The following is a 15,349-nucleotide window of genomic DNA, read 5'->3' on the forward strand; positions in this document are numbered from 1 at the left end:
GAGGAGGACCACTTGAGATCAACCACTGAAAACCAAATACAGAAAAATGGATACACCAACCATCCTTGAGTTTTTACAGCAAGGCGCTGATAAAGGGTTAGCGCTCAGTACACTGAAAGTTCAGATTGCAGCGCTGTCGGTGTATCTGGAAAGGACATTACAAGAGGACCCGTTGGTCTCTCATTTTTGCAGGGCATTAGCAAAATACAAAAAGCCCAAGACACAAAAATGTCCCACATGGGATCTATCAGTAGTGCTCAGGGGGATCATCAGACCTCCCTTCGAGCCACTGCAAGAGACATCTCTGAGATTGACTCTAAAAACTGTTTCTCTTATCGTCCATGGATGGACACAGCTCCTTAAATCTTAACAAGTGGGTTATGTTCCCTGTTTACAGGAGAGGACTAGGCAGAAACATGTTAGACAGACATAACACTCCTCACCGCAGCATGCAGCCTCAGTTTCGTTCTGCCTAGCAAGAAGGACGTATGGCTCCCTTTGGGCCCAGCGCCCTGAGGAGAAATTTTATTTTATTTTTTACTTTTTCTTAAATAATCTTATTTCAACTGTCGGCTGAGAGACAGGCTGGATAATATAGATCCTTGTAGTCTACTCAGTCCGACCAGCAAGCGTGGGCACACCTTTGAAAAGAGGCTGGATCTGCCACGCCATACCCCATGACTCCTGGGGTGGCCAGTGAGCTTTTCTCCAAGGTCCACATATGACTGGGCTGTGGTGTGGTCTCACTCACAGTGGACCGGGCCGACAGCTACCTCCATTACGGTTGTAGTTCTGTCAGGAATGAGTCAGCGAGTCCTCGCTCGGACGGGTAAGTACAGTCCCTCCCGCTTCGGTGGGTTGGTTACGGCTGGGCATTCCTGTGCTAACATTGCCACTGTCAGGGGGGAGGGGGCCTTCCTGGGGGGACTGTGTTATCTGGCCTGTGTTTTTCCTTTTTTGTATGGGGCTTTCCTGTAAGGGTTTTTTCCACTGTTAAAAAGCCCTAGGAGGCTTTTCCTGTTTAAACGCGGCATTTTGCCGCCATTTGGCTGGTTACCAAGGAGGACCTCTTGAGATCAAAAGGACTCTCAGAGAAGGTTTTATCCTTCTGTGCCCTTCTTTAATAATTTCTAAGATGCGGAATGAGAAAAGCCGCTGAGGGCTTTTGTAGTCCCTCACCGATGGGCGGTTCAGTGCCCCTTTGAGGAGAGCCTTTTCAAAAGGTGGGCTTCTTCCCCGGTGGTGGACCCTCCAGGTGTCATGTATAGATGACCACTCTCCCTATTGCGGGAACCCCCGCTTGTATGGATCTGACTGATAGAAGATCCGAAGTACTGACCCGTTCCACGTTTACCATGCTGGGGTCTGACTTGTGGCCACTACTCTGGGGTCTCAGTCGGCGCTGGCGCAATTTTTTGGGAGGTTTTTCAAATACATTGAAAACTCCCATTGGCGGCTATTTTGTCGTAGCCGCGCTATGGCGCAGCTTACATTGTGGTCGGCCATTTTCCTGTGGCCGCGTTCTGAACGCTCGGCGGCCATCTTGGAGTAGTCCTGACCCCTAGTGATTTTTTCGGCCGCTAGTTTTTGCCAGCGGCTGTTTAAAGTTGCACCTCCTCCGTTGAGGAGCTCTGCCTGTTTTGGGGTGAAGTTAAAATTGGTTTTACTGATATTTTTCCCACCCCTCGTTTTCGACACTGCTTGGGCACGTCCCACTTGTCAAGATTTAAGGAGCTATGTCCATCCATGGACAATAAGAGAAAATAGGATTTGTTGTACTCACCGTAAAATCCTTTTCTCTGAGTCTATGGACGGACACAGCACCCTTTTTAGGTTTGTACTGCTTGCTACGAACTCAGGCTGCATGCTGCAGTGAGGAGGGTTATGTCTGGAGGGACCGCCCCCTAGGCGGGGCTGTTCAACTGTTAATGTAACATGTATTTAATTATCTAACATGTTTCTGCCTAGTCCTCTCCTGTAAACAGGGAACATAACCCACTTGTCAAGATTTAAGGAGCCATGTCCGTCCATGGACTCAGAGAAAAGGATTTTACGGTGAGTACAAAAAATTCTATTTTTTCTCGTAGCTATCACAACGGCACGTAGGATAGGAGAAATACAAGCTTTAATCGGTTAGAGAACCTTTTTTGAAGATCTAAAATAGATAAAATAGTCCTTCAAACAGATCCGGGATTTACTCCAAAAGTGACGTCAACTTTTCATAAATCCCAGGATATAGTTTTACCTTCATTTTGCAGTTCACCAAAAAACAGTAAAGAGCAAGAATTAGGTTTCTGGAAAAAATGGCATCAATTTTGTTTGGGTACCATGTCACACGAGCAATTGTCAGTTAAAGCAACGCAGTGCCGTATCGCAAAAAATGGCCTGGTCATTAAGGGGGTAAATGCTTCCGGGGCTGAAGTGATTAAGGTGCGATTTGGCAAAGCTCAGTCCCTGACTGCATTTGGTCTTTCTTAAGAAGTGGCTTTTTTATTGCAACCCTTCCATACAAACCACATTTGTAGAGAATTTGTGATATTGTTGTCACAAGCACACAATGACCACTCTTTGTCATAAATTCCTGAAACTGCTTCACAGTTGCTGTGGACCTCTTGGTAGCTTATCTGACCAGATTCCTCCTGGCTCTCATCTAGTTTGGAGCGATGTCCTGATCCAGGGGAGGGTCTGTTGTGTACCAAATATCTTCCAATTCTTAGTATCAGACTTCACTGTGCTTCTAGGCATTAATAACGCCTTCGAAAAAAATGTTTTTATCCATCTCCTGATTTGTGCCTGTCCACAACTTTATCCCCAAGATCTTTTGACAGTGCCTTGCCCCATATAGTTGATGGTTTGCTTCAGTTGCCCTACTGCTCCAGGAAAGCTCTTTTCATGCTGAGCTAATCAAAATGACCACAGCTGATCAGTTGAGTGCCATTCAGAAGGTGATTAGCTACACCTGACTTGACAAGTCATTGTTGGGAGGGGGGTGATCCTTATTTCAACTCGGCGATTCCATTTTCGATTTTTTTTTCTACTAGGTTGGCGTTATATCTTTCACTTGGATGTTATACGTTACACTAAATAATAAATACTGCCAGATAAAACAAAAAGTGTCCATCTTCCTTTTAGGCAGCAAAGCAACAAGATGTGATTATTTAAAAAAAGGAGAGTGATTCTTTTCTATACCCACTGTATAATCCACATTAAAAAACAAAAAAATCCTCTCTAGTTTACAAAAATGATTGTAATATGATGAACCAAGTCAAATTATACATAAGTGACCGTAAATACTGAAACAGCAGACATTTGTGCTTTTCTTTACAAAACCCTGTTCAAACCATGATTTCTGCCCACTGTTGTGTATGGACTTGTATATAAAGTAGTATTCCACGGTCTATTAGGGCTAAACAGTTTCTACACACTCTGTAAAGCCCTGTGTAATATTAAATGAAAGGGACTAAAATTTAAGTAAGCCACCCTGTAGAAGACCATTAATCATACTTGCCAGTCTTGCTGCTGTTGACCCAAATCTGACACTTCTGGGTAAGCTGAAAAGCTGTGTTTCTAGCGGAACACTGGTTTCTTTGCCAGCTACTACAGCACTAGTGCATCCCTGCAGCTCTCATTCATCTTTAACTGGAATAATGCAAAGCCCTTCTCCAGCTCCCCAGTATATCTTTCTCTATCCAATCCCAGGTGGGGAGTGGCCATTCAGCTCCATAAAACCTAGAAAAACCCTGCAAACAAAAACTTGTGGCCTGCACAACAAGCTTCAATCCTGCATACGACCTTATGCACAGCCTGCCTTGGCTTCTTACTTGCCTTTACGGGTTTCTGACAGCTTTTTCTTTTTGACACTTCTGAGAGGAAGAGCGCACAGGGCAAAGCTTCCTGAGAAGTTAGATGGCATTATTATAACACAGGAGAGGAGATTTGTTGGCTTTGAGATGGTTTCACAACCAGTAGTGCATTTAGGTTTTGTGCTGCCCTATGCCTGACTAAACTCATGCACCCCCTAATTTAAATATGATACACCCCTGCCTGTCAAGGCCACATCTCTTTCTGTTTAAGACCTGCCATGAAATTTTCTAATGGGGACACTAGTTCTGGGGAGGGGGGGGGGGCAATGTATTCCCTTAATTTGCATAGCTTTCCTCTCACTTCCTGTTTGGCTATGGGGCAGGAAGTGAAGGAAAATCTCTGCAATGGGACAGGGATGGTAAAAAACAAACTGACAGGGGCTATAACCCTCCCTGTGAAAAAAAAAAGTGTTGCCTATAGTTCTACCGTTCTAAGCACAAATTTCTGATAATTTTATGGAGAGGACTAAGAAGATATAACCATGCCAATGGTACAGCAGAAAACATATAGCACAGTGACAAAGGTTTGTGGTCCAGGATGATAGGACAGTCAAAATTAGAAGCAGCGCCTTTATGGGGGCGCTAGACTAATTTGCCTCTCAGCCCAGTCCGCCCCATAAAACTGGCGCTACACTAACAGTGTAGCGCAAGCCGGCGGGGACTCTTTCCGTGCTGCCCTAGGTCTGGGCCTTGTTGGCCTAGGCCAGGATACAGTGTTGTTCACAACTTGTTGCTTACTACCCACCCAGTTACCCTCAGGCATGTGCGAGTCTTCCACTGTGCAGCACAGAAATATAAATAATGCCTAATAATCGATTATTTGTGGTTTAAAAAAAATGGTCCCCAATGAAACCCCAAAAAATGATGGCTTATGTGAACTTGGACCCCAAAAAAACATTATTTAGAATCAATCTGGAGCCCGTATGTGCATGTCATACATCCTTTTTTGAGAGCTTTGATAAATGCTTGAATTTCTTTTTTGTTACATTGCTAAACTTCTGCATGCATAGGGCCAACATTATACCTGACTGAAGCACGCATATATATTTATGTAAATAAAGCAGGTGTCATATGCATCATAAGTTGTGTGACGTAGATATGCAGCTTTAACTTAATGAAAATATACTAGGATCATCTCCAGGGTTTAAAGGGCTCTAGATCAAATAAACCTTCCACCTAAAACACCTTATACCCTTTAGGATGACCTGTTTTACCATATACCATGATAATGTTTTCATCGTTCCTGATTTGATGCAGAAGAAGATATGCTAAAATGCCACCTACACAGGCCCTCCATCATCATGGCTGGGCAAGGCACTTTTACCAAGGGCAGCAGCCAGCATTTAAAGTACCATTCCTGCTGCCCAACACAAGCCATAGAATTTTTCATTCAATATACTGTGTTGGATACGTTGATTAAAAGATATTTCTATTCTGAATGTGCATTCCTCTGTCAAGTGCTTCAATAAAATATTTTCCTTTATAAAAGAAATACCATCTTGCTTAGTATGTTCTGTAACATCTTGTCCATGACCTCTGTCAGATGTCTCAGCAGATGAAGATGAGCTCATATATCTCTCTACTTATTTCTCTCAACTGTGTCACACTTGGCTCTGAAACAATTTCAGGATGTGATGTTCAATGACCTGTTGGACTAGAGAAAATTGTAACGCCATAAGCTTGACAAAAAACAATCTCAAGTCTATTAATTTCTTTGTTTTCTAACTCTATATTGGCTTCCAGGGTTAGGTCTATCTTCTTTGTGTCAACAGTATTAAATATACCTTCAGCACAGAAACCATGTTATAGCTACAGCACAGACCCTTTGCTTTAATGCAAGTATACTATAATAGAACATGCCTTGTATCTATATACTATAATAGAACATGCCTTGTATCTATATACTATAATAGAACATGCCCAGTATCTATATACTTACACCAGTAGGCAATTTTGTCACCCCAGCTGTTGTGGGACTACAAGTTCCATGGCATTGCATGGATATACATCTGGCTAGAGTTCAGCTTTAGGGCCCTTTCACACGGGCGGTCCGGACCGTATGTCCGCTTTTTTTATCCATCAGTTTACGGATGAAAAAAGGGACATACATTGATCCCAATGAGATTGCGGGTGTCAGCGGATGAACATTCGCTGACACCCCATCTCGCCCACCTCCGCATTCCTCCGATTCTGCAGATGGAGAAAAACCCTATTTTTCAATCCGTCTGCAGAGCGGATCGGGTGAACACGGACAGACAGTCCATGTTCATCCGATCCCCCCATAGAGGAGAGCGAAGATCGGACAGAGCGGTCCCTGCACAGTGTGCGGGGACCTCTCTGTAATCTGTCAGCTCAGCGGGGATCAACGGAGCGATCCCCACTGAGCAAGCGGAGGTTCACGGGGCGGATCATCACTGATCCGCCCCGCGTGAAAGAGGCCTTAAAAAGACATTTGTTTTTGTTTTTATCAATTTCCAAGTGAGCCTTTTGCAATTCAATATTTATGGTGCCAATTCAACAACAAAAATGTTATATATTTCAGCTTACCAATCCTTAAACGTGGTGACGCCAATACCGAGTATTTTCACGTGGACTCCTGAAAATGCTCCGATACTTGAAACCAATACTTTGCGTTGCGATGTGCGTCCAACTCTTTGCAGTGCAAATTGCACCGCAAATAATTGCATGCGATTTAAACAGAAATGTGCGATTCCTGTCCAAATCGCATGTGGTTTCCCACACAGCTATTGTATGATCCCAGGCTCGTCATAGCAATTTTGAGGCTGAGGTCACACAGGAGCGGTGGGGGGGAACCTCCCTACACAATGGATTCCACCAGCTCTGACTTCCGATCTGACTGTGGACAGCTGCGGCTTGGGTTCTCCTGGCTTTGTTCCCCACATCTCTTCCCCCAGCTTGAAAGTATGGACTACAGGGATTCGAATTGGTCAGCACCGTCACATGGACAGCGCTGACCAATCAGAAGCTAAAGTAAAAATGTGCAATACAGCACCAGGGATTTCTGAAAAAAAGATCTAAAAAAACAACAAATCAGAAGCTGTCCAGCCCGTACTGTCAGCACTGCAAGAAGAGGAGAGAAAGGCACTGGGATTTCAAATCCCTGGACCTGTGAAACAGCTTTTCGGTGTCAGACAGCGGGGGGATCGCAGCAATCTGGTACAGCGGGACCGAGGAGGGGGTCCAGTGGATGGTTGGGAACCGCTGGAGGTGGTTAAGGAGAGAACCATAGGAGAGGTAGGAGTAGCCGGATCCCATCATGCAGGGAGGTTTCCCGCACCACTCCTGTGTTTACACAGAGGCAGTGCGGGAAACCGCATACGATTCGGACAGGAAACGCAGTGACACGTTTTGGGTGGAGCACAGAATCAGATGCAATAATATACAAGAACTGTTGAATAATTGTCATTCATTTGGAGTTTATTTATTTATGGTGCGCTATTAGACATTACAGTGCCTTGGAAAAGTATTCACACCCCTTGAAAATTTTCACATTTTGTCACGTTACAACCAAAAACGTAAATGTATTTTACTGAGATTTTATGTGATGGACCAACACAGTGGCACATAATTGTGAAGTGGAAGGCAGAAAACTAACGCTGCACATCGCCCTGAACACACCATCTCCACTGTGAAACATGGTGGTGGCAGCATCATGTTGTGGGGATGTTTTTCTTCAGCAGGGACAGGGAAGCTGGTCAGAGTTGATGGGAAGATGGATGGAGCCAAATACAGGGCAATCTTAGAAGAAAACCTGTTAGAGTCTGCAAAAGACTTGAGACTGGGGTGGAGGTTCACCTTCAAGCAAGACAATGACCCTAAACATACAGCCAGAGCTACAATGGAATGGTTTAAATCAAAGCATATTCATGTGTTAGAATAGCCCAGTCAAAGTCCAGACCCAAATCCAATTTAGAACCTGTGGCAAGACTTGAAATGCTCTCCATCCAATGTGACAGAGCTTGAGCTATTTTGTAAAGAAGAATGGGCAAAAATGTCATTCTATAGATGTGAAAGCTGGTAGAGACATATACAGAGACATATTTAGGTAGATTCAGTAAGAGTTAGGCCGGCTTACCAGTAGATAAGCCGACCTAACTCAGAATCTACGCCGACTTATGTTTAAGCGTATGCTCAAACAGAGATACGCTTAAACATATGCGCCGTCCTATCTTAGATTGCAATATTTTGGATGGCCGCTAGGTGGCGCTTCCATTGCGGTCGGCGTAGAATATGTAAATAAGTAGATACGCCGATTCACGAACGTACGCCGGCCAACGCAGTACTTTTACGCCATTTACGTAAGAGATAGGCCGCGTAAAGTTAGAGCTAGGCCCTATTGGAATAGTAATGTCAAGTATGGCCGCCGTTCCCTCCTCGAAATTCGATTTTTTTACGTTGTTTGCGTAAGTCGTCCGTGAATCGGGATTTACGTTGTTTACGTCCACATCAAAATCAATAGGCCCGTGCGGCGTACTTAGCCGCAATGCACACTGGGAAATGTAGGCGCCCGGCGCATGCGCAGTTCGCAAGAAACGTAAGGTCAAGCCCCATTAACATACAACACGCCCCCCTCAAACACATTTGAATTAGGCGCCCTTACGCCCGCCGATTTAGGCTACGCCGCCGTAACTTAGCAGGTAAGTACATTGTGAATCATGTACTTGCCTAGCTAACTTACGGCGGCGTAGCTTAAATGCCTTAAGCTACGCCGCCGCAAAGTTGCGGCCATGTACCTGAATCTAGGTAATAGACATATGGCCTATCCCCGACGATGTCATTTACGACGAAACGTGAGTAGGAACGGCCGGATTTTGCATGGAACGTCATCGCGCTCACAAGGAGATACACACACACACACACACGGAGACCAGCTGACAGGACTGGATCGGATCAAAAACGCCACTTTCTGTCTATCCCATGCCGTTTTAATTCATCTTAACTGTAAGTGCAACCCAACCTTTATTAAATCCGCGAACTTTGCAGTACTTCACTATGGAGTGTTTTTTTTTCCAATATATATGAGCCATATTATTCCATGTGTTGGGGACTGTTGCTGAGGATCTGCCCTTTCCATTCACCTGCCGGAGAAAGTCTGATTGGGAAGACTATAATCATCCCTGTGCCTTACTGACCGCTGCTATAGCGGTCATTGGATTCGGTAAGGAGACTACATCTCACTACCTGGGTGTCCCTTTTTGGTGGAAGAAGATTTTTTCAGTGCACCTCCCTTCTTTTTTCAAATTATTAACCACTTCACTACTTGGGACTTTTACATTGATATAATATTGGTTTCAAACGTTTATTTTATATCATCTTATTCACGTTTTTTTTAATTTGTCACTATTTTTCACTTATTTGGTTATTATCACTCAATATTTTTAGCGGTGTACCTTTTTTGTATTTTATGTCTTTTTTACTTTGGGTATCTTGAGTAATAGGTACTGGCGGCTTCTTTAATTAGGTTAATATATATTTATTCACGTGTTAGTGCAGTGTTTTTTCCCTAGGGAAAGAATCTCTTATATACATATACAAAAAGACACGCAGGTGTAATTGCAGTGAAAGGTGGTATTACAAAGTACTCAGGGGGGTGAATACGAATGCACCCCACACTTTTCATATATTTGTAAAAAAAAGAATTGAAGACCATTTATCATTTTCCTTCCACTTCACAATTATGTGCCACTTTGTGTTGGTCTATCACATAAAATCCCAATAAAATACATTTATGTTTTTGGTTGCAACATGACAAAAAGTGGAAAATTTCAAGGGGTGTGAATACTTTTCCAAGGCACTGTATATATGTGCACAATTATGGTGTGTTATATTTTGGAATTATATATGTTTGAGTTAAAGTTGATGTAAAGTGTCACCGAGATTCATTAAATATCACTGAGAGCAGCGCACACTGTTTTTCGTGGGTTATTGTTTTGGGTGTGAGAACACGTTATTGGTGTATGCTGCAGCTCATCTATTTGTAATTATACAAAACAAACTGTTTTGTTTTTGTTTTTTGGCAGCGCAGAGATTTTTAATTGATTATTTTTCCTTTAGATTTACCTTCGACTAATTAGAAAGTGTTTAGGTGTGACCTCATATTATATGGTTTTGGTAAATCTAAAGGAAAATTGTACATGAAAATTGTATAATGTGTAGCCAGCTTTAGAGTAATTATTTCACAGGCCCATGCAGTTTTAAGGATTGACATGTTTGGTATTTACTCAAAGCAACCTCAAATTTGTCCTCTATATTTCACAAAAAATGGGTAATATATTGTCTTTGTGTTCACTAAAAAAAAAAAATTCAACTACCAAGGTAATTTACCAAGGTCTCTAGTTTTTGGAAATGTTGTATATAAATGAGGTTTTAAGTAATCTTCAGCTCTAAAATGTGTATTTTAACATGTGTAAAAAAAAATTCATAAAAAATATACAAAAACATCTCTGGTAGCAAAAGGGTTAAAGCGGAGCTCCACCCTCCACCTCCACTCCCGCGAATCGGAACCCTCCCCCCCTCCGGTGTCACATTTGACACCTTTCAGGGGGGAGGTGGGTGCAGATACCTGTCTAAAGACAGGTATTTGCACCCACTTCCGGCCACACAGTCTGCGGGTAGACTGCAGGCAGGACGTCACCTCCCGTCCCCCCCGTTGTGTTCTGGGAAACACTCGGCTCCCAGTACACAGTGGGAGCCAGTCAGCACGGCGCATCGCGACTCGCGCCGTAGGGAACCGAGCAGTGAAGCCGGAGCGCTTCACTTCCTGGTTCCCTCACCAAGGATGGCGGGGGCAGCAGAGTGACGAGCGATCGCTCGTCCTCTGCTGCCAACGGCGCTGGACTCCAGGACAGGCAAGTGTGCCGATATTAAAAGTCAGCAGCTGCAGTATTTGTAGCTGCTGGCTTTAAAAAAAAACAATTTTCAGCGGACAGCCGCTTTAACTTTATTCAGCTCCACTATGGGTTGGTTAAACATCGATTATAATAAGAATGCTGGCTGCAAGCAGGCTTGAAGTTTGTTGAAAGCCTGCAAGCAGTTAAAAGTGTAAGATGAACTTACACTGGACCCCCTCCCCATTGCACCCGGTCCTGCTGACCTGGAGTCCTGCGATCACCCGCTCTGACACATCGGATAGCCGATTTACCGGTCCAGGGATTTGAAATCCCTGCGGCTTTCTCTCCCCTTCTCCAACGCTGACAGGACGGGCTACGTAGGTTCTGATTGGTTGACAGCGCCGACCTTTACGAGGTATGTTTAGATTAAGCAGAGGGGATTTCTAATACCTGGATCTGTAAACTCGGCTGTCGGATGTGTCAGAGCAGGTGGTTGCCAAACTCCAGGTCAGTGGGACCAGAGGGGATGGGGAGTGGGTCCAGTGTAAGCTCACCTTACAGATTTTTCTATAAAGGTGAACTTACCCTTTAATGTAAACTCCCATTAATATCTATGTCTACACTCCTAAAACTGAAAGATGCTTTTACTCTTTAACTGCCAGAATATGTCATATGCCTGCAGCAGCAGGGGTGTTTTACACACACTCCTAGCTGCTTCCACAGACCTCCGGAAGTGCAGTACCCCCATCCCTACATACATACGAATGTAAACACACGTCGGGGCTGCCGATGTATGAAAATTTTGATTTTGCTACATGTTACAGATTGCTGCATGCATCAAAGTTAAAGCAATAATTCTAGGGCCATTATTCAGTTATCTATAACTAATAGACGTTACATACTACCCCACTATGACCAGCATGTTAACATTATAAAGGTTAAATGATGACGTTTTGTATTATGAATGCTGATAATTATGAGCATAGCTTCCGTGTTCAGTGAAATTATATTTAATATACCTTTTTTATGACCCAGTGCCACAGCAAGATCCATTGGGGTATATCCAGAATCTGCCTCCATAGTTATGTCAGCTCCTTTCTCTGTTGGTATAAAATAAGCATGTTTTTCTTTAAAAAAAGGAGGTTTCAAAATGTACAAACACACTCATATTCAAAAATCTATTAGTGAGGCTGACTTTATAAAAGGACCACATGTTGTACATTCATAACCCCCCTCAGTGCCGGTTCACACTGTGGCAACCTGTCTGGCGACTTAGCCGCCTCACAAGTCGCACTCCATGCAGTGCAATGAAACTGTTCTAAACTTAGAAAAAGGTTCATGTACTACTTAGGGGCGACTTCGGAGCTGCGTGCATTGACTTCTATTAAAGAAGTCTTTTGCAAGCAGCGCTGAGGTTGCGCTGTGCGGAGCGGCTTCAGTCGGGCGCCCAGTGTGAACCGGCACTTACTGTTGTTAAAGGAGAATTCTAGCCTGAGCTCGTTTTGGCCGGGCTTCTCTTATGGGTCACAGGAGTGCAATTCGTTTAGCACTCCTGTGACCCATTTTTAGCAGAGACGTGCTGACCTCACAGAAATCAGTCTAGGCAAAGTCTGGATCCGCCAGGTGCCGGGACTGATAGGTGTCTCAGCCTCTCAGCGAGCCGCTGAGAGACTGAAGTGGGCGCTCTCCGCCCCTTCACAGCTCAGCACTCCAGTGAGCATGGAGGAGCAGAGAGGAGAGCTGTCGATTGACAGGCAGCAGTCTAAGCCTGCTGGCGTGGAGGTGAAAGCCTTCTGATTTGGACAGAGAAGCATGAGGTCGAAGCTGGAGGGTTGGGTCCCTGGCCTCTGGTCTGGAATTGGTGGTGCCTGCCCCAGTCAGTTGTGCGGGTAGTATTTCCTGAATGTGATTAGGTGGGAGGGATGGGGGTTGTGGGTAGTAGCCTGCTTAGGTGGGCTCTCCCCGACCTCTTCTCCTACCTTCCTGGCTGGGAAGGGTGCTGCTGATCCGGACCGGGGGTCAGGGACCGTTGAAAAGCCTGTGGAGATAGTGCCCCTGGAGTGGCAGTCCAGGGGTGCCATTCATTGCACGAGTGTGTGAGGGGCACTCATCGTTTGGAACCATGGTCACGATCTCCACAAACACACTTTTTAACACCTGCCTCTAGGGCCGAGCCTTTTGGCTAGGACCAGAGGAATTTTTGTTCCTGGCCGGAGGGCCGGCCATCGTATTGCACGGTGGCCATTTTCCACTCACCATTCCCACCTTCCTTTTCCCCCCACTTTCTTTTTTATTTCACCCCCGTTTGTCACGTTTTGTCTTCTTTTTGTTTGGTGCACTGCACTTTTAGTGTGATGAGTAGGGTGCTGGTCCTTGGGCCTGCTCTGAAAGTCTTAGGAGTGGGTGGACATGGCCTTCTGGCTTAGTTCGCCTGCTCTCATGGGGTCTCCCTTCGGGGGAGCCTCACCGAGGAGGGTTCTGTTTCGGCAGTCCCTCCGAGGATGTTGGGTCCTTGTGGCTTCGGCTGCTTGGGCCAAGGTGGATCCATGTGGCTTCGGCTGCATGGACCGCAGTTTACGCTTTTCCCTGCCAGGAGCCTAACGCCCCGGGGGATCAGAGCTGGGCCCTTTTCGGAGGGCCACTTGACGATGCACCGTCACAGTTTTTTTGTGTTTCACTCTTTATGTGTGTGCACATTTTTTCCTGCACCGGGTGAAGTTTTTGGGTTGTGTTATGCACGCCACATGCTTTTCAATTGAGCAGTTCTCTGCTCGGGGAGCCAAGAGAACCCAGCCATCGGCGATGTTTGATCGCTCAGTTCTCAGTGCAAAGACGCCGAGGGACAGATGAAGCATCGGTCTGATGCTGCATCCACCTAGGTAAGTAAGAACATACTTCTCTTTTAACATCACAAATCACAGCCCCTCAATGTATCAATTTATATGCTTCATATATATTAATCACACTTTCATTTGCTAGCTAGTAGTGCATTACAGTGTTACAATATGATTTGTTTCGGAAACCTAAAAACAGAAGTGTCACGATGTAGAAAAATATGTTTCCATGTATTCCTGCACATGCACACTTCCCTTCCCCAAAACAAACTAGACCACTTCACTAACAGAATATTTCAGCTAGGGGGAAAAGGTTTTCAAAATATTACCCAACAACACCTCCACACATTTCACATGATTCCCTCTTACAGCATACAGTAATGGCGTCCCTCCATTCTGTAACAAAAAGATGGTTTAGGTAAGAAACTTGCAGTCTATGCACATTTGTGTCAAAATAACTAGCTCAGTTGTGGTAACCAGCTTCCACCTGGCCTATAGCAAAATGAGGGCCGGGCGGGACTTTCGTTGTTCTGGGTGGACGTCATATGACGTCCTCCCAGAACATGCCTCTCGTGGGGCCGCACAGCCACCAGACAAAGCTGATGACTGATTACTATACCAGCCCACTGCCTGTACTATGTGATCACTGTAACCAATCGCAGTAGATCATATGGCAATTGTAAACAATGGATGGCTTCCTTTGATTGGTCACAGTTTTCACACGGTACAGACAAGGCCAATCACAGTCCATCTGTACTATGTGATTAGCTTTGGCCAGTCACTAACAAGACCCCGAATTAATCGGTTTCATTCAGCAAAAATGGTTGCTTGTACTAATATACACTGGTATAAGGAATTACAATGTGTAAAAAAAAAATCCCCAACACTTCCCCAGAGTAGTACAGTGTTACTATGGTAAGAGTGTGTTTAAAAAATATAAAATAATAAACCTTTATCTTTGTAAATTTGTAAATACTGTCACCAGTCAGTGTCCCTAACCACTGCTACACCAGTGACAACACTGTATTGCACTGGTGACATTTTCCAAAAAACTATGACAAACAATTACAACTCAATTAAAAAAAATTAAAAAAAATCGCAATGCCTCTTACTAAATACCTGGGACTGTCTAATTTCCAAAAAAGGGATCAATTGGGGGATATTTGTACTGTCCTGGCATTTTCGGCCCACAAGAAATGAGATAAGGGGTCAAAGCATCAGGATTGATCAATTTTCAGATATATACCATCGTTTGTGGACTTTTTAACTTTTAATATACACAGGTTTGGGTTATTCTCACCAAGAAAATGTATCAGAATACATTTTGACATAAATTTATAAAGAAAGATTACAGTATTTATCAACGTATAACACGTACCTTTTCAACCTAGAAATCAGGTGCAAATAGTGTGTGTGTTATACTCTGATAAATCAATTTGGGCTGCCTCGAGCGCTGTCCGATTACATACAGCGAGAATCTCCCGTTTACTCAGCAGCCTCTGTAATAGGAAGTCCCATCTCCTGGGCCGGCATTGGGCCAGTGTTCTGTCTATCACACTATACTACATGACTTTCATCCTACTTTGCTCTGCGACATTGGTCCTACATTGGTCCTACATCCATCAGACTTTCATGAACAGGATACTACTTTGATCCTTTGCGATAGTCTGACTTATTCTTTGACCAATCAAAACAATCCCAGAGTGAGATCAATTCCTTTTACTGCTGCTGTAATCACATGTCGGATGTCAAAAGTCGGATGGTAAGGACAAGGATCCTACTTTGATCCGACTTCAATGAT

General features: G+C 44.3%; 1 protein-coding gene across 2 annotated transcripts in view; it reads right to left on the reverse strand.

Annotated features, from left to right (window-relative positions):
* Window positions 1-4,514: 4,514 nt before the first annotated feature.
* Window positions 4,515-15,349, reverse strand: part of RFXANK (regulatory factor X associated ankyrin containing protein) — a 29,389-nt gene continuing 18,554 nt past the window's right edge. The window contains exons 7-9 of one of the 2 annotated variants that reach the window (XM_040320722.1): window positions 13,878-13,944; window positions 11,734-11,814; window positions 4,515-5,509 (exon numbers count right to left, since the gene is read on the reverse strand). In XM_040320722.1, the coding sequence (XP_040176656.1) occupies window positions 5,502-5,509; window positions 11,734-11,814; window positions 13,878-13,944 (156 nt within the window). In that variant the 3' untranslated portion in view covers window positions 4,515-5,501. Of the gene's footprint in view, window positions 5,518-11,733; window positions 11,815-13,877; window positions 13,945-15,349 lie in introns of both variants that reach the window. The other variant, XM_040320716.1, reaches the window with a different exon arrangement.

The sequence above is a fragment of the Rana temporaria genome, chromosome 1, assembly GCF_905171775.1.
Source record: "Rana temporaria chromosome 1, aRanTem1.1, whole genome shotgun sequence".
NCBI lineage: Eukaryota > Metazoa > Chordata > Amphibia > Anura > Ranidae > Rana > Rana temporaria.